Here is a 25,316-nt window from a genome sequence, read left to right as displayed (position 1 = left end):
GGTTCTGATGTGATTGGATTGCCTGGTGTGCTGTCCAGATTTCTGCTCATAGTTGTTGAGAGGGCAATCTATATTGAGCTTATGTTGCTACAATAGAGCTGCAGTACATCTAGGATATATAATGCTAAAACTTACTTTTTAAAAGGGAAATCCACCTCACGCCAGTCAGCATGGCTAGGATTAAAAAACTCAGGTGGCAGCAGATGCTGGAGAGGTTGTGGAGAAAGAGAAACACTTATACATTACTGGTGGGATTGCAAGCTGGTATAACCACTCTGGAAATCAGTTTGATGGTTCCTCCGGAAATTGGACATAGTACTGCCAGAGGACCCAGCTATACCACTCCTGGGCATATACCCAGAAGATGCTCCAACATGTAATAAGGACACATTCTCCACTATGTTCATAGCAGCCTTATTTATAATAGCTAGAACCTGGAAACAACCCAGATGTCCCTCAAGAGAAGAATGGATACAGAAATCGTGGTACATCTACACAATGGAGTACTATTCAGCTCTTAAAAACAATAAATTTATGAAATTCTTAGCAAAATGGATGGATCTGAACAATATCATCCTGAGTGAGGTAACCCAATCACAAAAGAACACACATGGTATGCATTCTCTGATAAGTGGTTATTAGCCCAGAAAATTGGAATACACAAAGTACAATCCATAAACCACAAGAAACTCAAGAAGAAGGAAGACAAAAGTGTGGATACTTCTTCATTCCTTCTTTAAAGGCAGAACAAGATATGCATGGTAGTAGTTTCAGAGACAAACTATCTAGCAGAGACTGAAGGAAGGACAATCCAGAGACTGCTCTACCTGGGAATCTATCCCATTAAATCCAGTCATTAAATCCAGATACTATTGAGGATGCCAACAAGTGCTGGCTGATAGGAACCTGATATGGCTGTCTCCTGAGAGGCTGACAGTACCTGACTAATACAGAAGTAGAGGCTCACAGTCATCCATTGGACTGAGTACAGTGTTCTCAGTGAAGGAGCTAGAGAAAGGTCCCAAGGAGCTGAAGGGTTTGCAGCCCCTTAGGACGAACAACAATATGAACTAACCAGTACCCTCAGAGCTCCCAGGGATAAACCACCAACCAAATAGCACACATGGTGGGACTCATGGCTCCAGCAGCATATGTATAGCAGAGGATGGCCTAGTTAATCATCAAGGGCAGGAGAGGCACTTGGCCCTGTGAAGGTTCTATGCCCCAGTATATGGGAATGCTAGGGCCAGGAAGTGGGAGAGGATAGGTTGGTGAGCAGGGGGAGGGAGAAGGGAACAGGGTTTTTTTTTCTTGTTTTTATTATTTTATTTTCTTTTCTTTTTTTCTTTTTTCTTTTGGAGGGGAACTGAGAAAGGAGATATCATATGACATGTAATAAAGAAAATATCTAATAAAAAAAGAAAAAAAGAAAAGGGAAAAGTAGTTAGAAATGATGTAGGAGAAATAATATTTAACTGATATTAAAATACAAACAATCCAAAATTTTAGAAAAGGATATTGCTGAATCAAATACTGAGTGTGCAGTAGTATACCATATCTCCAAAATAGAATGAAGTTATGTAGAACTGAAATATATAAACATCATCTAAAATAGCCAAGAGGATATGGTGTCTTTTAATAAAGGAGACTACCAACTTAAGAATGGTATAATCTATAATGGAAGAATCTATAACTACACCTCAAAAAATATACTTCTACACTAAATCTAAAAAAAGTACAAAAAAAGTTATCAAACAAGAAGTGACAAAAATCAAGGGGTGGTGTAGTCTATAACTGGCTGTGGAATAGCTTTGATAAAGCTGCACTATATTCCTGGACATTAAAATGAAACCTTATAGTTGGGTGTGGTAGCATGTCCCAGCACTTGAGAGTTAGAGACAGGCAGATCTATGTATGTTTGAGGCAAGCCTAGTCTACAAAGAGAGTTCATGGACAGCCAGTACTACACAGAGAAACATTCTCTTAAAACAGACAATCAAACAAACAAGAAATCTTATATACTTAATTATTTAAATAAAAACAATAAGAGCTATAACATAAGCACTTAGTGTAACTGATTCTAATCTCCAGTGGTCCCTTTTATGGTTCCACTTCTGCTTGCTCATGTTATATGTGAAGATTGTTTAAATGCTGTGCCATATATTCTGTACCAAATTTATATTTGGATGCAGTAGAAAAAGGATCTCAGGTATTTAAGTGTTCAATAACAAATAAAACAATATTAAGAGTATAAATGAACTTGCACATAATTTGTTGAGAACATAAGTTGATAAAAGTGACAGAGTAATTCAGCAGTATCTAATAAAATCATCTACAGTTACTTTAAAACTGTTTTATATTTATTTATTGTATGTGTATGTATGTGTATGTATGAGTGTTTATGCATGTGATGTGTGTATGTGTGCCTGAAAATGTGTGGAGGTCAGAGGATACCGTGAATGATCTGGTCCTCTCGTCCCACCATATGGACTCTGCGCATTGACCTCAGGTTGGTAGTCTTAGATAAATGTCTTTTCCTGCTGAGCTGTCTCTCCAGCTCTGTTAGTTACTTTTTGATGTAGAAGTTCATTGATTAATCTTATCCAGGAATTATTGCTCAAACAATATGATAATGCACAAACATTTGAAAAGTGTATGTATAATGTATAAATGCTTATATATAAGGCAAGAAGGGGTCATGGATAGCAGAAGATACCTGGCAAAATGGGGCAGTGTTTGAATTTCTGAAGAGAGGCCTCATTCTTGAAGGTGAAGCTTCACTTGCAGTGGAGACTCAGGGTATGGGAGATCCCAAGAGACACCATAGACAGTGGCAAGTGTCCAGTTGAGTCAGCAGGAGCCTATGAGATAAACTGTGTGCACCCATGCTTTTTAGATACCAGAAGATCATGTGTGAGACCAATACTTAGGCTTTGGGCTACAAGATTTGATTTCTATTACTGGATTTTGGTTTTGTTGGAATTAATTGTAGTGGTGCACTGATTCTTCTCATTCGGAATTAGATGGTGTCTGAGTTGTCTTTGATTTTTACAGGAACCCAAGAGTGTGAACACACACACACACACACACACACACACACACACACACACACACACAACTTTTTATTGATCCTTTGTGAGTTTCACATCATGCACCCCAGTCCAGCTCATCTCCTGTCCCCTCATATTGGCCTTTCACCTTTTCAGTCTTCCCCATCCCCTCAGTAAGGCACACAGCAAACAAACAAACAGCAATAACAACAACAACAACAACAACAACAACAACGACAAAGCATAGAAAACATCTCATCATAGAAGCTGTAGTATGTCAAAGTGTGTCCCACAGTCTATCCCTTTGTCCACACATCTTCATTTGCAAATGCTCATTGTAATGAATCATTGGTCTGGTTCAAGATTCTGGCTTTTGTGACACCATCCATAAAGGATCCTCATTGGCACTCCTCCCAGTTATCCTGTTGCCTTGTGTCATGAAGATCCTGCAGCTTTGGAACACAGGAGTGGCCCATTCTCATGTCCCAATCATTCGCACATAATAAAGATTTTGGAGTTGGCCAATTCCCAGCACTGGATCCTGCCAGCTCTCCTTTATCTGCATCACCTGGGCAAGCTCTCCAGCACTGCTCTGTATTGGCCACCTAATGCCATCATTAGCAGGAGGCATGGACAGTTCTTCTGCTCTTATACTCTCAGGGCCTGCTCATCTGCAACCATGCCTCCAGAGCCTGTTTCACTGAGCTGTCCCTTCAAGTCTCAGGGCTCACTCTCCCAAGTACTGCAGTCTGTGTGCGGCTGGGACAACTTCTTCTCACATCCTTAGTGCTAGCTCACCTGTGTCTTTGCTATCAGAGTCAGCCTCACTTTATTGCATAGGCCAGGGGTAGGACCCACTCTCCCTAGGACTACAGGCAGTGAAGTGACAGGGATAGCTCTCTTGCTGTCATAACTACAGGGTCAGCTCTCCCAGTTGTTATAGGAGGTGAGGTGGTGAGGTGGAGGGCATCACTCCCATACTATGCCACATCACTCCAGACAAGTGGCAGGGCCAGTTCTCACATGCTCTTTACATTGATATCATGGATGTCTTACCTGCAGCCCCTCTACCAGGGCCAGACCTACTATGCTGCTCAGAAGAGATGCAGGGCCCAACTTCCCAAGCAGGAAAGGACAAGACATTTACTCTCATGACCTCAGAGCTGTTCTTTGGACTGCCACAGGTGATTAGGAGCAAGAGGTGGGGGGCATCACCCCCAACCTCTCACATCACACTAGATGAGTGGCAGAGCCAGTTCTCCAGGGCTCTTACCCTTGTGGCTGGTTTACCAGTGTATGCTATACCAGGGTCAGCCCTAATGTGCTGCCCAGGTGAAGGTCAGGGCCTGCTCTCAACCACAGAATTGAATATGACCCTCAGTGCCAGCTCAGGTTGGGACCTCACAATGGCCCCAGGTGGTGGGACCAGCCATTTATAACAGGCTACTTCTCTCATCTATGTGTCTCCAGTTCTATCTCTCTGCATAATGCTCAAACTGCTCCACTTCTCTTTCTCTCACATCTGAACACCATATACTTGCACATTCCACTGCAAACAGGTCACACTGTTAGCAGGCCCCTAGATGACATCCTCCATTCCTGCTTCATGGCATAGCCTGCTTCATCTATGGCCTGCCTGTGCCATGTGCTGGAGGGCAGGTCTGTGGGTAGCATGGCTATCCACAAGTCTCTGTTTTCCTCCTCCTGTGCTGCACTGCTTGAATTTGACTTGATTTGGCATTTGTGAGTCCTAACTATAAGCAAAGGACTGCCATCTCCTTTGTCCCTGACTGATAGAAGAACACCACCACCAACAAGACTTTGCATATATTTAATAAGACCTTAGGCATTTAATGTGTTTTGAAATTTTTAGAGACTGCGGGTCTAGGGTCAGGAGAAGTAAAAGGGGAATAGAGTTGGTCTTAGAAGAATGTCTGAGGAAGTGGTGGAGGAAAAACTAAGGTCCATATCATCCATGCTTATTGCTGCTCTATCCATAATAGCTAGAAACTGCAAACAACCTAGCTAGATGTCCATCAACTTAGGAATGGATAATGGAAACATGGTACATTTGCATTATGAAATATTATTTATATTGGTAGAAGGAGAAGATATTTTTAATTAAAAGGCTTTGTAGGGTGACATAGACAATTTATGATATTTAATAAGAAGTTACTAATCTTCATGTTACTAATTACCGAGTTACACATTTTCCCTTTTTTCTAGTGTCCTCTTGTTATGATGTTAAAGATTCTACAGAAATCCACTTGGGTAATTATAAAAAAAAGTTAGAAACAGAGTCCAAGAAGATTCATTCTCAGAGGAATGCGGTATATGTATCTAAACATTTGGCAGCAAATACTATTGATTTAAATTTTGTTTATATTTTTATGCACAGAAATTCATTTATTTATTCATCTGTCAGCATTTGAGCAGCTTTATATCATTTATTATTCTAGGATGTAGGGGTAAAATGCAAAAGACACATGTCCACAATTATCAGAGATCCTACCTTCTAGATGCGCAGACAGATATGCCTAATTCTTATCAGAACTAGTGTTAAATTACTGTTGAATGAGTGCCATAAAAGAGGTATGTGCTGGGCAACTTCATTTATTTTGTTTCTAAAATATCCTATAAATAAGAAGACTTCGTATACACTAAAGGAAAGGACTGTAAAAGAAAGCCAAAGCTGTTTTGAAAAATATTGATGTGGATTTCCTAAATCCTAATATATTAACACTCTTCTGATAGTTTTAGATATGGCACAAAAACAGGAGACAGCGCATTATTTTGACCCCATGTCTTCCTGCTCTTTCTAACTCTGGATTTATCCTTTTGGCTTTTATTTTATTGTTGATTCCAATCTCATTTCAGGGAAAGGCTCTCTGTGAAACATGGAAGTTGTTATTTAGGGAATACTTACTCTTAGTATCCTGATTACACTTGCTTTCTGTAGTTATTTATATTAATGCTAACTAGTGTTTGTTTTCCTGGAAAAATGGCCTCAATAATATGTGCTGCTGTACAAATGCTATTCCCTAAAGGGAAGTTTTTTTTATGAAGATGTGTCCGTGGTTGTTGTTAACTGAATGTGACCTCACACAGGAAGACTTCTTGATTTCCAGTGTTACCGGAAATTGCCATTCTTAGTGGCAAAGTCCAAAATATTGAAGTGGTTTTCCATCATGATCCTTCTCTTGAAATCAAAGACATGAGTAGATCTATCCCCTTCAGCATATATCCAGAATTCTGTCTCTTCTCACTGCCTTTGAATTCTGTCTCTTCTTCTCATTTTCATATTCTTTTTCCTCAGTCTTCATGTTTATTTATTTGTCATTTAAAATACAGCTGTAGGCCATTGAGATGGCTTAGAGGGTTAGGAAACTTGTCCCCAAGCCCAATGACTTGATCTCCAGAACCCACATGGGAAAAGGAGAGTGCCAACTCTCTGATCTTGTCCTCTAATACTCTGCCATGCCCTCTTCCATAAATTAATAAAGGCAATTTTAAAATTTCATAAAATAAACATAGCCTTTTTACATAACTCTAAGTTTTTATTTAACTTATTTTTTTCTTAGTAGTATTTGGTGAGTAAACACACACACATACACACACACACATTTATTTATATACATTTATATACCAGTAGGTAAGACAGTAAGCTAGAGAGACTAGGGAGAATGAAAAGGTCTATGTTGGGAGTAGAAACACTTAAATTGGGAAGTGAGGTTCACAAAAAATAAATCTCATAGACATTTTATTTTGAGATGACCCTTGAACTTGGAATAGTTATTCTTTCATTCAAGACAATTTAAATGAATGTTTAAATTTATAGCTTCAAGATGATTTTTTTTTCTATACAGACTAAGAGAATAGCCCACTTTTCACAGCCTTTTTAATGGCTTCTTTGACATCTTTGTTCCTAAGGCTATATATAAGAGGATTAAGCATGGGAATCACTGTGGTGTAAAAGACAGAAGCCACTTTCTCCTGGGTTGTGTCACCTGTAGATGGCTTAAAATACATGAAGATGATGGAGCCATAGAAGACTCCAACAGCTGCAAGATGGGAACTGCAGGTACTGAAGGCTTTAGATCTGCCGTCAGCTGAGCGTATTCGCAGGATGCTAGCAAGGATGAAGGCATAAGAGATGAAGATGGCAAACACACTTGCAAAAACATTAAATCCAACAAGTATCATCACCCAAAACTCCTTGGTATAGTCTCTAGAGCAAGCTATATTTAGAAGAGGGAGGATGTCACAGAAGTAATGGTGAATGACATTAGTTCCACAGAAGGAGCGACTGGATATGTAGCTGGTATGAACTGTGGCCCCAAAGGCCCCCATAGCATACACAGAAGTGGACAGTAGCATGCAGACTCTGTGGGACATGGTGACATTGTAGAGCAAGGGGTTGCAGATGGCAACATAACGATCGTATGCCATGGCTGTTAGCATGTAGGAGTCATCAATACCGAAGAAAGAGAACAGAAAGAGCTGGGCCATGCATTCAGGAAAGACTGTAAAATTCTTCTCTGATATAAAGTTAACCAACATCTTGGGGATTATAACAGAGGAGTAGCAGAGATCTATGAAGGACAAGTTGCTAAGGAAATGATACATGGGTGTGTGAAGCTGAGAGCTAATCCTGATTAAAAAGACTAAGCCCAAGTTTCCTGCAATGGAGATCACATAGATCAATAGAAACAGAGAAAAGAGTGGGATCTGGAGCCCCGGCTGGTCTGTTAACCCCTCTAGGACAAATAAGGATGCTTCAGAGTGATTTCCTGGGCTCATTCTTCTCTCAGATGTGATGAGTTGAGGGGTTCAATGGAGAGAGGCAAACATTATCAATTGGTAGTATTTAGCAGTTTGCAATTTGACGAATGACTTATTTTTCAGTAGAACCAACATTCAACATACGAATAGTACTGTTTGAACATCATCTATCATCAAGATTACATTCCATTTGGCTTCATTTTTATTACATGCCTTGAGAAGTGAAACTCACTGGGTTTCCATTTTATTGTCCTCTTGCGACATTTAAATGTGTGACTCATGTTGTCTCTACAAACAAAGCTCTAGAAGCTCTAGCTTTGCCTGTAAAAGAAGAATAACTATTATTCAAGCACCTTGCAGGAGCACCTTCTCAGAGGTTTTCTTCCATTTGGTAGGTTCTGTCCTTACCAGCTGTCGTCTCTGATGATTTGAACCTTGAACTTCCCTTACCAATGGCCCTTGAGTTTCCCCTCTACTTCAGTCACTAAGTCCCTGACTCTAATCACAAGGGCTTTACTTCCTTCTAAGTTTGCTGCTTCCCTTCTGCATTTCTGGTCTTGAATTTGATTTCTCTTGCTGTTACCCATGAGTCATAGAGATGTGAGAAGAATAAAGCCCTTTTGGAAATGGTGGTTGGAAGATGCTGTTAGTGGAGCCTTGTTGTCATATGCTGAAGAAAAGTGGGAAAGGGAAAAGAAAACACTAAGACCATAGGTGCTCGCTCCTGTGGGAGGCAGAGCACTGAAGGCACACTTACGCTATGAATGCTGCCATGCAACACATGAGAGAGCTGTCTGCTTTACAGACAAGAAATCAGAGAATATTGGTTTTGCTTGAAAGTAACATTATTTTCCCCACTTTACATGTGCTTATAGAGATTTTCCCAAGTTTCCTAGTGAATGGTAAGGTCAGATCTTATATATTTGCCTATTTCATTTAACAACAACAAAAATATTCCCAGCCCACAACAGTTTCCTTCTCAGTCTGAGCACAAAATGAATGAAAACTTCTGCATCATCCTCTTTATTTCTACTTCTTGACAATTTCCTCTAAATTTGTTTTTCTTGTGATCTAGGGCAGCATTATGCCAGTCTTTTGGACACTTTACTAAATACTGAAAGCACTTTGGCCTCGTTTGTTCAAATAAGATTTCATTGATGTTAAATCACTTTAAGGTAGAAAAAATGGCAGTAGAAAACACACATGGACATTTACATGCTGAGGTTAACCTGTGGTGAAAGTCCCTTGTGTGCTAAAATAGAAACTTGTTGTAGGACAATGGTGGCCCACCAAAGTATGCAAACATTTTCAGTTTCAGAGTGTTATATGAAATGAAACACTTCCTCTTTGAAATGAATAAGTAAAATGATGAGAAAATAGAGCTCTGGTTACAGAGCATGAGAGAAAATATAACTGAATTATTAAGACTAGGTTTGGGCCAGTGAAATACTGTAGTAATGACAGTCTATGAGAAATAACACTAAGCAATTAGGTGGATAACCTTAAACTTCTTAAGTACTGATCTCTGGCAAAGAAAGCTAACTGATGTTTTAGAGGTTTCCTCTTTTCTATTTTGGAAGTATTCCTATTTTCATATTCTCATGCTCACCCTATTACAACAAAATAGTTTGCATTTCCTCAAGCAACTTAAACAATTTCAGCCACCAAGTAACTTGTGATTTCATGAAATTTCTTTTGTTTTGACTTTTCCATACTCCAAGTCTACCTTGAACTCTTATAGTAACAACTATTCTATACAGTTTTGTGTTATCATATTTTGATCATGTTGCTGGTAATGGGCTCAAGATTTAAAGTTACATGGAACTGGATCTAGTTTCAGCCATGATCACCTCCATTCCCTGTGTTACTCATGATGTCATTTCTCTTGTGTAGACTTCAATCTTTTTACCTACAGAGAAGAGTAACTCATACAACTTGTGGCTTTTGCAACGGTCCACTCATTTGCTCACTCAAAACAACTGAGAAGCTTTCTACATTACAGAACTGCAATATTAAATGGGACACAGTCCCACTTTAAAAAAGCAAACAAATAAAAGTCCTAAATCTTATTCTAGTTTTCCTGAGCTGCTGTCGGGGGAGAATGCCATGATAGTACATCTCATTTTCTGTTACATTTTCACAAGGACCTCTAAGGGCTCTGCTTATTCTGTCAAGAATAGTCATATGGAGTCACAGAGAAGAATGTCTAGGGACTCAAATGGAGGTATTGTTGTGTAGATAGAAGCATCTTGGGCACATACTAAAGAAGAGATGGTAAACTAGAAAAGAGTGAGATCCATTTGATAAGGATGATATCATTTGTGAGGGCTGGAGAAGCTCAATTGAAGGGTGGGCTTAGGAGGCAATTTTTATGCTTTGCACATACCCAGTTTGATGTCAATTACAGGATTGAGTGGACATATTGAGTAGAAAACTACATGAGTTTAGAACTCAGGAGTGATATCTGCCTGGAATGTGGTCTTCTGGGTCATTAGAACAAATTAAGTGCTAAGATACTGGATAGAGACACTACAACAGTGTCAGGTGGACACTAAACTATGAATACCATTTTGGTAGTTGTTTCCACTGTAATTACCAGGAATTCTGTTGGGTGTTAAAGCTGCTTCAAGCTTCTTCTCTCTTATCTTCTATTTGTTTTACATATTTACACTTTTGAATTGCTCCTCATAGCTGTATGTATAGAGTAATAGTCTGGGCATTTGTTCTAAAGAAGTGGCAGTTTCTAGACAAAATGTGTGGCATAGCTGAGGAGGGTACCCTGTGCTAATGCATCGTTCTTTTTTCCGCTCTTCTGGCAGGGTCTTTCTATGTATTGGCTTCCACACATACCCTGACTAGTCTCATGATATTCAAACAATGTACAAAACAATCTTATATTTTCTTTCTGTCCTTTGTCTTTGTTTTTATTGATTTTATCATTTCTTTTCAATTTTAGATTTTCTTTATCAAATTAAACAGTAAGCATGAATGAATACTATATTCAAAATTTAATGCTACTGTAAGTATTTAAAATATACTTTCTTGTAGCCTGTGCCACTGTCACAAATGATTTTGACATTTTCTTCCTGACAGGGTATTAGATACAAAGATCATTTGCATTTTTAATATAGTTGGAACATTGATAATGGTAATTTTGGGGAATTCAGGTGTTTGAAGAAGGAGAGATGAGGGTCAGGGTAATGTTCAAGGCTTAAAATACTTTAGTAGTTTTACTTAAAACATCCATGATTTGATATGAGAATTACAATCAAGGGAGAAAAGTACAGTTAGGAAAACTATGTAGAGTAAAGTGGTCTTAGACAATGCCAGGAATGACTTGCTGTTTTGTAAGTTTGCTTTTAAGAAATCCGAATTCTTAACTATAAGAGAGAAGGGTACCCTTTCTGATCTTTAATAATAGTTTATTAAGTTTGCTAAGCTTTAGTAATATTTGTGTTAATTTAAAGATTGACTAAGTTTTCTGGAAATATAGAATATATAAGTTAATGTCAGTTTCTATTTAGTTAAAGGGATTCAGTACCTGACCAAGTGCTGCAATATGTGTGCTAATGTACTCCAAGAGCATGCTGTAAACTTTGCTGCTGATAATAAATATCAACACAGATGTGGTTGTAATGGGGAAGAAAGCAAAGGGTTTGAGATTAGGACAGATACAGAGCCCATGGGAGCAGTGTTCTGTATGTACTATACTTTCTGCTCAATTTCATGAAGCATATGTGCCTCCTCCTCCATTGGACATAAACAATAGTTTCATCAGCATAGATATCAAGAATGCCTAAGCATCTTTCAAAGCTAAATTTTAACCACAATATATTATCAAAGCTATGACTCACCTGAATATTATCAGCATGGAAAGTGTAGCTGGTCACATACGATTTTAATTTTAGTTTCATAAAGTGTGTGCATGCAAACACACAATTACCAAATAACTTAGTCATCAAATACTGGGTCCAATGTCTTCCAGATCCTGAAAAATATAGTGGAGTAGACTTGGCATAAAATTTCATAAATTTGGCTTAAGAATTAGAGGACTCAACTACGTAGAGTGAGAAGAGTAATCCTATAGCCTCTTATTGTGAGAAAAATCTATCTAGATCTATTTGGATCAGAGAAGATATCTGTGAACCAATGTTCTCCTTAGGGGCTTGTCATGCCAGGAGTTGGACTCTACAGGGAAAATAATTACCAAATCTATACCTGCTAGCAATATAGAAACAGCCGCATTCTTAATCCCTCTGGAGTCTAAAACAAAGAAATTTCCTCCCCCATGAGTGTTGGGAATACTAATAATGAGTTAATAATAAATACCAAGTGTTTGTCAATATTTAATGATGTATATTCATTGTACATAGTATTGGGTAAAATGTAGCCAATTTTTTCAAGTATACCATGTATTTTGAACACATTCACTGCCTCCAATATGAATATAAAACTTTTCAAACCTTTTGGATGATTAAGTTGCTTTATCAAAACCAACATTAAATATCTGTCCTTAGTTTTTTAAGTTTTCTTCATTTTAGTCCCACTTCACTACTTCTAAATTTGGGAAGAATCTCATTTTATATTCAGTCAACTTGGTACTTTGAAATATTATATGTGATGAGAAAGAAAATGTGGCCTACTTCCTTTCTATGATTAAATGATATATCCTGGGATTTAAGTCATTTACTCAAATGTATGCCTACGGAAAGAATACATGTACATGTGGCTTTCAGTTCAGACCTAAATGTGAACTTCTGAGCTGTTCTTTGCCAATCTTCTAGACCATTTTGACTTTCTTGTTCATTTTTTCATCAAAATTTTAACAGTTTTGTGAGTATGTCACTGTTAACAAATAGTACATTTAGAATGCCTATTAGATTATTGTGACTTACAATTTTGCCCATGAAGTCATTTTCCAAATAATGAAACAAGCATGTCTCCCTGTCAATGATGTTTATCAAGTATTTTGCAATCCTTTCTATCAACTACTTTCCACTGCATTCCCAAGCACTATGCAATCTACTTTTGTCTTGGCAAATCTGAATTGTTAAAATTTTATGGTAACTAAGTATGTAACCTTTACTTCGCTTCTTTGTCCAACATAATTACATTGAGATTCAATCATGGCCCTGCATGTATGTCATCAGGTGGACTTGACTAGAATCTTTACTGATGTAAAATGACACCACTATGTGGATCTATTTCTGTTTATCTTGATTCTGATATAGCATTGTTTTTTATATATTTTGAGTTACTTGATACTTATTATTCAGCTCATTTGCATATGCACTGTATGATGTGTATATGTTTATATTGTTTAACAGATGTGTATATGAATGTATGTTTACAGGTGTACATACATGTGTATGCCATGTCATGTTGGCTTATGGTTGAAATTCAATGTCTTTGTCCAATGCTGTATACTTTTTATACTGAGGCAGAGTCTCTGGCTGAACTTGGAGCTTGCTAGTGTAGCTAGCCAGCCTACTCTAGGGATTCCTTCTCCATTTCCAGCAAGCTGCTTTTACAAGGTGGCCACTAGGTTCTCTTGAATTTTATGAGTTTGTTCTGAGCATCTCCAACCCTGGTCCTCAGGCTTGTGACCCTTCTCATGCAAAGACTTTCCCTAATGAGTCGTTAACTCAACTCCTCAGCACTTTTCCCTATTCTGGTACTTTTGCATTTTCAAAAATAAATTTTGATTTTTTAAAAAATATTGAATTCTCTAAAATGTCTGCTAGAAGTTTGAATGAATTTGTGAGTAAATTAGACAGAAATTTTACCCCTGTAAATAATGATGCAGAAACACAAAGAGTTGTACTTTTGTTTCTGAATGTCTTACATATGTTTTACTAGATTTATTAATGCAATACTCAACTGTTTGAATAAAGATTTTTTGCCCTCTTCCACACATACGCTGCTTCCCTATGGTGCTCCTCACCTATATATTGCCTCATAAATGAGACATGTCTCTTGTCTGCAGTGGTGTAGAGGAAACAAGAATATTTTTAGTGTATTTTTCCAGACTGTGAGCATTCTACCCTGTGAAACCCAGCCAAAGTGAGGAGAAATTTCAGATTTCAGCAGGTTTTAAATTTCCAACTAAGCTTAATTAACTAAGCTGTTAATATAAGAAAATTGAGCTTTCATATAATGACACTATATACAAAACATAGTGATAAGTGTGAATTTGTAGCTTTATTCTCAAAAACAATTTGAAATGCAGATAACGTTATTCTACCATAAATGGCTTTATATGTTCTTTTAACCATTAAAAAAAGCAGCAATGCCAAATATCAAGATAACTATTTAAAGAAAGAGAATTAAGGAACAGCTGAGAATGTACAATCAGACCCAGAAACCAATGAGAGTATTGCCGAAACAACCATTGATGGTTGATGTACTTTATGGACTTAAAAGCAAAACTTTATACAAAATATCAGCAAATTCTTCAATACTCAAAAGATACTGTATACCATTATGATATAAGATGTATATTGGTACTGAAAATTCAATTTAATGTTTGTAAATGTTCAAGGTATTGATATCAGAGTAAAAAGATGAAAATACATAATAGTGTTAAGAGACCTAGTCCAGATAGTATCCAAACTACCACCTCCATTCATGACCCACACTTTAACTAAATAAAGAATGAAGTTTTTCAATTAAAGGAAGGATAAAAATACCAGCTACTGGCAATCATACTTAATAAGGAAACATTGAAGTTATTTTTTGAGGACACCAAAGCAACCATATACATATTTTTAATCATATTAAATATGATATTAGGGATTTTTAGATGATCAAGAGTAAGTGAAAATAAGCATAAATATTATCCTATTTTACAAATTGCCATTGCTATTCACATGAAACACTGAAAGTCATCCTACTTAATCTACTTAAATTTAATTCATTAATTTACCAATGGTTGAGCTAAATTCTCAATATGCAAAAAACCGTATAGGAAATACAATTAAGCACAACCCAACAGCATCTGTGAAGGCTAGTGTCACTTACCGACTTGATAGAATCTAGAATTATCTGAGAAATAGGTCTTTGGGCACACTTGGGGAGTTATCTTGGTTAGACCATTTTATCTGCCTGGCCTTCTTTCTGAGTTGGGGGATCCTGGCTGTTTACAATGGAGAAGCTGAGTTGCTAAAAGCATTTATTCCACTGTTGCTCTGTTTCTGATGAGGAGTACTCTGTGAACAGCTCCCTTAGGCTCCTGTCACCTTGATTTGCCTACAATGATTGTCCCTTGAACTGTGAAATAGAAAGAAAAATCCATTCTCCCTTAAATTGTTTTGGTTAAAAATGTTATCACAGCAAATGTGAAAAGAAGCCAAGACATCATCACAACACAGAATACCAAGAAATGCATTTTACATTTTTTATTGGTTATTTTATTTATTTACATTTCACATGTTATCCCCCTTCCCAGTTTCCCCTCCACAAATCTCTGATCCTTTCTCTCTCCCCCTGCTTCTGTGACAGTGCTTTCCCATTCACCCACCCACTCCTGCCTCAATGCCCTAGCATCCTTTTAGGCTGGGGCACCCAGCCTTCATAGGACCAAGCTTCCCCTCCTATTAATGCCAGATAAGCAATCCTCTGCTACATAAGCAGCTGGAGCCATGGGTTCCTCCATGTGTACTCTTTGGTTGGTAGTTTAGTCCTTGGGAGCTCTGGGTGGTCTGGTTGGTTTGATTTTGTTGTTCTTCCTATGGGGTTGCAAACCCCTTCGGCTCTTTCAGTACATCCCCTAACTCCTCTATTATAGAAATAAATTTAAACAAATATATAGGTAAAAAACCTTTCCACTGAAAATTCCAGAACATCCTTGACAAAAATTAAATGACATATATAAATGGGGAATTACAACATGTTCATAGTGTGAAATGACATTTCAGTCCTTGGAATGGATTGGATGGATTTCTGCCTTCAAAAGCTGAACTTGACCCCACTCTCTTACAATACACACTACAGACACACACACACACACACACACACACACACACACACTATAGAAATCAATTACAAAAAATTAGGAGGGAATATTACTGTGTCTGGGAAGTAGGCAAATTTTTATTAAGCAGAATACAAGGAAAATGGTAAGCATGATCTGTTAAGATTTAACATTTCTAATCATCAAAAGACATCATCTTTAAAACATAAATGTAATGTGGCTGAGAAAATAGAATATGCATACATAAAGAACAAACATCTGATAAAGGACTCATGTCATTTTTTTGCAAGTAATTAATACAATGCAGTATAAAAAGGCAACAAAATAGGAATAGAATACTTTTTAAAATTAAGAGTATACAGGGATTAACAAAACAATCTATTCTCAGCATCAGTAGTCATGACAAAAGACTATTTTTAATCACAAAGAGATACCATTATGCATTCACCAAGAAAATGAAAAACACAATAGAGAGATCTTACAGCAGTGACACCTCTTGAGAATTATGCACCAGAGTATAAAATGCTATAGGCTCCATGCAAATAAAAGTACAAACTTGTCTGCTGTGATTGCATTTGTAATAGAAAATGGAAAAGGAATAAAAATCACAACAGATAATAAATGCCATTGAACTTCTTGTCCTTCAAATGAACCATACACATAAGATAGGTTCTCTGATAATTTGACTTAAAATATTTTTACTTTTTGATAGTTCAAAGATAATGTTTATTTACTAGAAATTTTATTTCAAATATTGAACATCCTCCTCAGCTAATAACATTCTTTGTGTTGCTAGGCAACAGCAGTTAGCTGGAGCTCCCAGTCAGCCACATGATCACAAGTGCAAACATCTGACACTCTACAGTGCTACGCTTTCTGCTTCACATGGACACGGGATGCGATCACTTCCTTGATATATTTAATGTTTTAATATAAAATAATCTTGGTGTTAGATGATTTTCCCCTCAAGTACACCTTAATTCAAATTTTCAGAGTATGTTTAAGATAAACCAAGCTAGCTATTGCCATTTTGTAATATAGGGATATTAAATGCATTTTCAACACACGTAATTTTCCACTTTGAAAATCGTATCAAGATTTGGGCTTATCAGAAGAACCATCTGCACATTCAATTTGATGCAACTTATTTCAAGAATGACTTTATAAAAACAGTATTCATAATATTTCTCTCTGTGGATAAAATACATATAGTAAGAGAAAAAACACAGAAATACTTCCAAGGGTATATATCAGGAATTAGCTGACATTGTTCCACAAAGGACCATATAGAAAAATAGTAGTCTGAATAGATCACAAGGTCTCTGTTGCAGTCAGTCAATTGTCAACAATTAAAGACAACAGCCTAAAAGGGTATTGTAATGTAGGTGTGTGGCTGTATTGGGTAAAATTCTAGTTATGAACATTGAAATTTGAATTTAGTGTTTATTTTATTTTTCTCCTTAAATATTTGAAATGTATAAAGAAATTTTTGCTCATGAATAGTACCAAACTCTCTTTGAGATAAACTTGGTCCAAGAAGCAAGCTTGCCCTTCTGCTCTGCAATGGATAGGCTGGCTAGGTTCGTAGGTAAATATAGTTACTCAAACTCACTGAAATGTACCATAAATTCTTTTCCCACTACTGGTTATGTTATAATGATTATAATGATTGCAATATAAAAATTAAATGGTAAGGACCATAATGACCTCAAATAAGAATGATTTTTAAAGAAGATGATTAAAAGAATAGATATAAATAAATATTATAATAAATTATAAATAGTATAAATTATACAATTATAAGTTTATAATTAAATTCATAATTAAAATTATAAAATTATAAATATTATAAAAAATAAAATAATCTATGCAACAATACCTATCATGCATAAAAACAAACTATTAGTTGGGAGACAATTAAACCTCATATACATATGAAGAATTAGTATTTAGAATTATGAAGAATCCCACAAATGGGTAAAGGAAGAGAAAATATTGTAGTAGGTAACAAGGCAAATGGTGGGAACATCCAACTCATACAAGTAATTGGAATTCTAGCAGCCAATAAGCAACCAGGACAGTTTACCTTCCTCAATATAGTGTGATGCTCAGGATACTATAGCCAGGTTATGGAGCCCTGCTGATAGAAGTTTGTTTTATTGCTATTATTATTATTATTATTATTATTACTATTATCTTAAGGAGTGTTAGTTAATTGGGAGACAGGGAATCTTGCTTCCAGACTTATTGACAAATATTAGTCTTCCCTAAACGTAGAAGGTCTTTCAACTCTGTGTAACTCACCTTTTAGAACAGGCTGGCCTTGAACTCTTAGAGATCTGCCTGCCTCTACCTGCCAAGCTCACCATGATTTCTGTAACATTTATTTACATGGCTGTAACTATGTTGTTACATATGCAACTATGCTGGAGTTTCTGCTTGAATGTACCATGCCTGGTACTTATCATATTTAAAATTTTTAATTATTTATTTAGGATGTGTAGGAAGATATTTTATTTTTTGTTGTGAAAACTGAATATCACTGGACATCACTTATTTGACTTTATAGAAACTGGAGTTAGAATGATGTTTATCAGAGACAAAAGTATGTGGCTAGATGGGCAGAGGTTATCCGATGGCTACCGAGTTAAAGATGGATAGGAGCAAGGATTTAGGTGTTCAGGTTTAGAGTGGGGTGATTACAGATAATAATGACTGATCTAGAAGAAAATACTTAAAACTTTTTGTATATACATTTAACTTTATTTAAACATTGCACAGTATATACATGTATAATGTCAAGTTGGCAGGAAAAATTTGTAGTGAGCACCAATCCAACCTAATTAAAGTCCATAACAACAGGAAACTAAAAATATGGGTAGGTCTCTGCAAAATCAATTGAGAGGAGAAACAATACAAAGTAGTGGGGTAGGGTTGTGTAGTGATTGAGCATTATAGCAAAAGAAACAAACGAACAAACATACAAAACCAACAACTCAGACCAACATGGTCATGGAAAAGTATTTGAAATCCAAGAAATGAACTAATAAAAACTTTGGTTCATTAAAAAATCTATATCTAAAGAGACTATAGCTAGGAGTCAGAAAATGTTATATTTTGTTTCCCTTACAGACTGTTTTCTAAGAATATATTATGCTAGAAATTAAGAATTCTTATTTATCTGTGTATCTCTGGCGGTTCAGGAACTTGATTTGTAGACCAGACTGGCCTCAAACTCACAGATCTGCTTGTCTATGCCTCCTGAGCACTGGCATTAACCCAGTAGAAGGGGTGGAAAGAGTCTATGAGTTACAGGGATGGAAGACACCAGGAGAACATGGCCCACTGAATCAACTAAGCAGGGCTCACCTGAAGAGAGCCTGAAGTGGCAAGTATGGGGCCTGCATGGGTCTCCATCATGTGCTCTGTATATATGTTATTGATGTTAGCTTAGTGTTTTCTTAAAATTTTCTCAACCCTAATTTTAATAACAGTTCTTAAATACTCTACCCTCCCTTTTGGCCCATCACCTACTAGAGATAGTGGAAATGAAATGGATCTGTTTAGAAATTATTTGGAGCAAATATCTGCATAGTCAGGAAATCTGCAGTCCACAGAAGTCAGCAGAAGCTGCTTGATGTACTCAGAAACACTTCGAATATAACAGCAGTGCAACTCAGTAGTGTTGTGATAGCAAACATGAATCAGTGGTGGTGGCGTGACCTACCAGAAATAGCCAAACTGGCATGAGTCAGCAGGAGCCATTAAGCCAGAAGTTCTTTGCCATGCCTCTCTCAATGAAGTGAAGATTAGCTAAGATGCGAGACAAGAAGTGCTGCAATGCTAGCTGTGCAAGTCCCCCATCATTCTCAATTGAGTCCTATTTATATTCCCTACAAACATCACATGTCCTCCATGGGTCTTGCCTCAGCATGTGGCTTCCCTCAGCATGTGAGTCTTTATCAGCTGATATCACCCTATCAATTGGTCCAAGTCCTTGGAAGTGGCAAGAAGCTACTAGAGCACCACCAGCAGTTTTTTGGTGTGGTTCTCTCTATGGAGTCATGACAAATGGAGCTCAGCTATGCAATGCAAGATGAACTCATGAATACATGAGTGTTATTAGCCAAGAAACTTTCATCACCTGTCCTCTCCCATGCTTGCTTTAGCAAAATATCCTTCCACCTGTGTCCGCTTCAGTGAAATGTTCCTTCATGTGTCTGTTTCAGGAAAATATACTTTCACCTGTGTCAGCTTCAGGAAAACACTCCTCCACATGTCTGCCCCAGCAAAACACCATCTGTTGACACAACTGCCTTTCCAAAGAAACCATAAGTTTCCACTTAAGCTTAGTGTATTTGTGGAACTTCTAACAGGGGTAATGGGTGATCTCTGCTGTTTGGTCTCTTTTCCTCCTGTTGCATTGACTTGTACAGTCTGGATATGTGATTATTAGAACTGTTGTATTGTTTTCTTGTTTTGTTCCATTTGGCTGTCATCTTTTAGAGGTCAGGTTTTTGTCAGAAGAGGAAGTGGAGGAAGAATTGATCTGGGGCAGAGGGAAGGCAAGAAGGGTCAGCCAACTGGGAGGAATGGAGGAAACCAAAATGATGGGTGGAATATATTAAATGAGAGAAGAAGCAATTTTCATATTTTATTTTTGTTAATTTATTTATGTACTTTATCCTGATCACTATCCACTTTCCTTCTTTCCTCCCAGTTCCACCCTTATAAATCCTTCCTCCCCATGATCCCCATCCATTCTCCTCAGAGAAGTGGAAAAGCCCCTTGGGTACAACCCTTCCATGGGATATCTAGTCTCAGCAGGACTAAGTGCATCTTCTCCCACTGGGGTCCAACCAGGGACTCCAGCTAGGAGAAGGGACCCAATGGCAGGCAACAGAGGCAGCACATGTTCCAACTGGTAGGGGATTAACATGAAGACAAAGCTGCACATCTGCTTCAAATATGTAGTTGGCCTACGCCCAGCCCATGCATGCTCTTTGGTGGCAGTTCAGTTTCTGTGAGCCTCCCTGGACTCAGGTTATTTGACCCAGGTCTTGCGTTTTTCTTGACCCCTCCTACTCATTCAATCCTATTTTCCACTTGTCCACAAGACCCCTTAAGCTCTGACTGTTGTTTGACTGTGGGTCTCTGGATCTGTTTTCGTCTGCTGCTGGATAAAGCCTCTCAGGAGAAAGTTATGCTAGGTTCATGTTTGCAAGCATAGCAGAGTATCATTAATAGTGTTGTGGTTGGATCTTTCACATGGGATGGGTTTTAAGTTGGGCTGGTCATTGGTTGGCTGTTCTTTCAATCCCTGCCTCCTCTTTATCCCTGTGTATCTTGTAGGCAGAACAAATATTTGGTCAAAGTTTTTGTGGGTAGGTTTACTCCACCAACACATACACTGGAAGTCCTACTTCCCTACAGGAGACAACCACTTCAATCTCCATATCTCTTGCTGCTAGGAGTCTCAGCTAGGGTCACCCTTATAGACCCCTGGAAGCCTCTCCTGTCTCACGTCTTCAGCTACCCCAGAGAGATGGCCTCCACTGATTTCCATTCTTACTCCCAGACCTATTCCACCCCTCCTCTCCCTACACCTGATCCTCATCTGGGTTTCCCTCCTCACCTCCTCTTCCACCTAAGACCCTCCCTCCATCCACTTCCAATGTCTCTATACCACAAGGACACTTGTTCAACTATGTTCATAGCTTTATTTTTAATAGCCATAAACTGGAAGCAACATAGATGCTCCTCAACTGAAGAATGAATAAAGAAAATGTGGAGCATCTACACAATGGAATACTATCCAGGCATTAAAAACAAAGCCGTCATGAGATTTGTAGGCAAGTGTATGTAACGAGAAAGTATCATTCTGAATGAGGTAACCCAGACCCAGAAAGACACAGATGGTATGTATTAACTTTTAAGTGGACATTAGCCATATGGTATAGGATAACCACTCTACAGTTCACAGACAGAAAGAAATTAAGTTAGGAGGGCCCAAGGGAGGATGCATGAGTCTCACACAGAAGCAGAAATAAAATAGTTTTCAATAACATAAAAAAACTCTTCTAATGAGTTAAATAGCTAAGTAGATGTTTCAAGGGCCAAAGAAATGGCTCAATGATTAAAAGCATCCACGATTTTTTTCAGAGGACCTGGGTTCAGTTCCCAGGATCCACATGGCAGCTACAGCCATCTCCTGATATTTACCAATAGGGAATTCTGGTCTTCATGGATGCCAGATAGGATCATCGTGGTACACAAGTGGCCACCCCCAAAATTGATAAATAAATACAATGACAGTTAAATTTGTTATTGAAACTGCTTTTATGAGTGAGCACCTATGGAAATTTCATCTTGAGAGTTCAGAGAGTCATTAATGATAGTGACTGCTCATGGGTTCAAACTGATAGCTGGGAAGTAGCAATAGAGTCACAAGATTTTATGATGCATTTTAATAAGATTCAGAATCAGAATGAAAATAACAGTAACCTTTATAACATGAAAAGAAGTTTTTCTAATCATATTACATATACTGAACAACTTGTATTTAAACAGTGATGATAATTTGAGAGCTTCCAGAGAGTCTCGTATAGCTATGGGTGGACAGTTGTTATGGTGAGGAGGCTGTGAATAAACATACAGATAACATAGGTTGTACTATCTGACAAAAAGTCAATGTTAATTTACTAACCTGCTATGGTCAATTTTTTAAAATTAAGAGAGGTCTAGGAATACTAGGCATACCTCTGGGTGTGTATGTAGCACACTTCTACAGCAGATTTACGTGAGGATCAATAACTGAAGGGAGAGAAAAGACCCTTTGTGAAAATGGGAGACACAATCCAAAGGTGGTGGTCCAGGTGAAAAGGCAATTGAAACAGAGGAAGTCAGCATGGAACTGTTATGCATCTTTTTTCTGACTATGTCTTTTGCTGATACTATCATTGGAGCATTTCAGATTTCAGCTCATTAAAACTTTTTCTATAGAGCCTGTGGCTCTCCAGGGAGCTTTTAGGCTCTCTGGAAGTACTGTTTTTTTGTTTGTTTGGTTTTTGCTTCTCCAGCATACAGATGGCATTTGTTGGACTGTGTAGCTAACTTAGTAAGTCCCTTCATCATATGTACTAAATTCAACCCTCAGTAAAATATAACCATTAGGTAATATTTTCTGCATCCCTACAATATGTGAATAGAAATATTAAAAAAAATATTGTCTCTGGGTCTTCTTGTTTGTTGATACAGGAATATTAAGATCTTGTTACCCTTTTATTAGCAATTATCACAGAAGGACTCAGTCTTAAGCATTTACTATTTTTGTACATAATTAGTAAGACTGTGCCCATTATCTTCTAGAAGATCCTTGAGTAATTTTCCAAAGTTATACTTTATAGAGTTTAACCATACATACATTTTATAGAGTTTTAAGACATTTATCTTAAAAGATAATATCCAAATTTCTACAAGTGGAGATAATATTGGGCTTAGAATGGCAGGAAGCAGTTTATGTCCTAGAGACATGCATGGAACTATGTGATTGGACAGAGCCATAATGCTTCAATTAACTTTCAGGGCAGCTAGATAATAAACAGAAGCTACATGGAAAATCAAAGGGCAAAGCAGGGGGTATGTTGACCTATATAATCCCAGCATGTAATTATATCTCTAGCTCATATTTTAAAGTTCTGGTTAAGATGCCACAGTAAGATATAGCTTTCAAACTAGAAATTAAAGCTATTATTTGACTGCATATAATAAAGGCACTTAGTATTTACACTTGGATAATGGAATTTTTTATTTTGGTGGAGAATTTACTTAAATTCATATCTGTAGAAAAAGACAGGTAACATGAATGCATTTGGGATTATCTGTCCTTTGTAATTTTAGTATTTATTCTAAAACATGTCTCAATGATACAGATAACTCAAAGTTCTACATAGCAAATGACATCACATTCATAGGAAGACAAGATAATGAAAATGAGGGACAATGTTGGCATGTGCACCAATATGCAGTAGATTACTCAAACAATATAATAATCACTAACAGATTTGCAAGATCATCTCCTTTTCATTAATGTTATTGTTAACAATATCATTTTTAGCCAATACTGATACAATTATTTTTAATACTATAGGTCAGGTATTTCAGCTGAGCACAAAGATAGAATAAAATGCAGACAACATATTCCCTTGGTTCCTGAAACTGACTTATGACAATCTTAGGTACATGAATGCTACAAGAAAAAGAGATCTTAACCACTATCATATGGGTGATGCGATTGCTGAGGCATTAACTCAGTGAACTGAATGGGAATGCTTTTGACTATGATCACACTGTAAGAGCTTAGGGTTGCAAGAGTGTAGATAAGCAAATTAGGGCTAAGAAATATCATACACAGGCAGAATAAGTACGTATTTCTAATATGACAACAACTCCATTCATTGCCATGTTCATCTGTTAAGAATTTTCTTTACAGCAGACTTGACATCCTTATTCCTCAGGCTGTAGATCAATGGGTTCAGCATGGGAACAACAGTAGTGTAAAACACAGATGACACTTTCCCTTGATCCATTGAACTCACGGATGATGGCTGTAAGTACATGAATGCAGCGGAGCCATAGAAGATGGCAACAGCAGAGATGTGGGAACTACAGGTGCTGAAGGCTTTGGACCTGCCCTCAGTGGAGCGAATACGCAGGATGCTGACAATGATGAAGATGTAAGACATAAGGATGGTCAATGCAGGTGTCAGGATATTCAGTGCACTCAAGAAAAGAACCAAGAGTTCATTGATGTATATACTGGAGCATGATAGCTCCAAGAGAGGAAAAAGATCACAAAAATAATGGTTAATCACACTGATCTTGCAAAAATTTAATTTTAACATAAAGCCTGTGTGAACTGATGATCCAATAATACCCAAAGTGTAAACTCCCATTGTGAGCCAGAAGCAGAGACGATGAGACATGACAACATTGTAAAGTAAAGGGTTACAGATGGCAACATAGCGGTCATATGCCATTACAGCCAACATGTGACACTCTGCAATTGCAAAAACAAGGAAGCAGTAGAGCTGAGTCATGCATTCAGGGTAGGAGATGGTGTTCTTCTCTGTCACAAAGTTTACCAGCATTTTAGGGGTAATGACAGTGGAATGGCAGAGGTCAATGAAGGACAGACTGCTGAGGAAGAAGTACATGGGTGTGTGCAAATGGGAGCTGAGCACAATTAGGATGAACATCCCCAGGTTTCCCAGCACCGTGACCAGGTAGATTCCAAGGAAGAGGAGGAAGAGGGGCAGCTGCAGCTCTGGTTTGGTTGAGAATCCAGCCAAGATAAAGTTGATTACCATTGAATGGTTTCCAGACTCCATTATCTTCTCATTATATTGTCCCAAGCTTCTAAGTTTAAAATATTAAAAATGAGTATACTTGCTTAGTTAGGGTTACACCGAGGTATTTTATATTATTTGTAACTATTGTGAAGGGTGTTGTTT

At 37.5% G+C, this 25,316-nt stretch overlaps 2 protein-coding genes across 2 annotated transcripts; both read right to left on the bottom strand.

The window, feature by feature from the left end:
* Nucleotides 1-6,820: 6,820 nt before the first annotated feature.
* LOC116073081 (olfactory receptor 8D1-like) lies at nucleotides 6,821-7,891 on the bottom strand. The gene has a single exon (XM_031344771.1). The coding sequence runs from the start codon at nucleotides 7,848-7,850 to the stop codon at nucleotides 6,918-6,920; it is 933 nt and encodes a 310-aa protein (XP_031200631.1). The 5' UTR covers nucleotides 7,851-7,891; the 3' UTR covers nucleotides 6,821-6,917.
* A 16,378-nt stretch (nucleotides 7,892-24,269) lies between these two features.
* On the bottom strand, nucleotides 24,270-25,199 carry LOC116072270. The gene has a single exon (XM_031343634.1). The coding sequence runs from the start codon at nucleotides 25,191-25,193 to the stop codon at nucleotides 24,270-24,272; it is 924 nt and encodes a 307-aa protein (XP_031199494.1). The 5' UTR covers nucleotides 25,194-25,199.
* Nucleotides 25,200-25,316: the final 117 nt, after the last annotated feature.

The sequence above is a fragment of the Mastomys coucha genome, unplaced genomic scaffold (genome assembly GCF_008632895.1).
Source record: "Mastomys coucha isolate ucsf_1 unplaced genomic scaffold, UCSF_Mcou_1 pScaffold23, whole genome shotgun sequence".
NCBI classification, from domain to species: Eukaryota; Metazoa; Chordata; class Mammalia; order Rodentia; family Muridae; genus Mastomys; species Mastomys coucha.
Note: the sequence above shows the minus strand (reverse complement) of the source record. Positions and strands in the feature narration are given on the sequence as shown.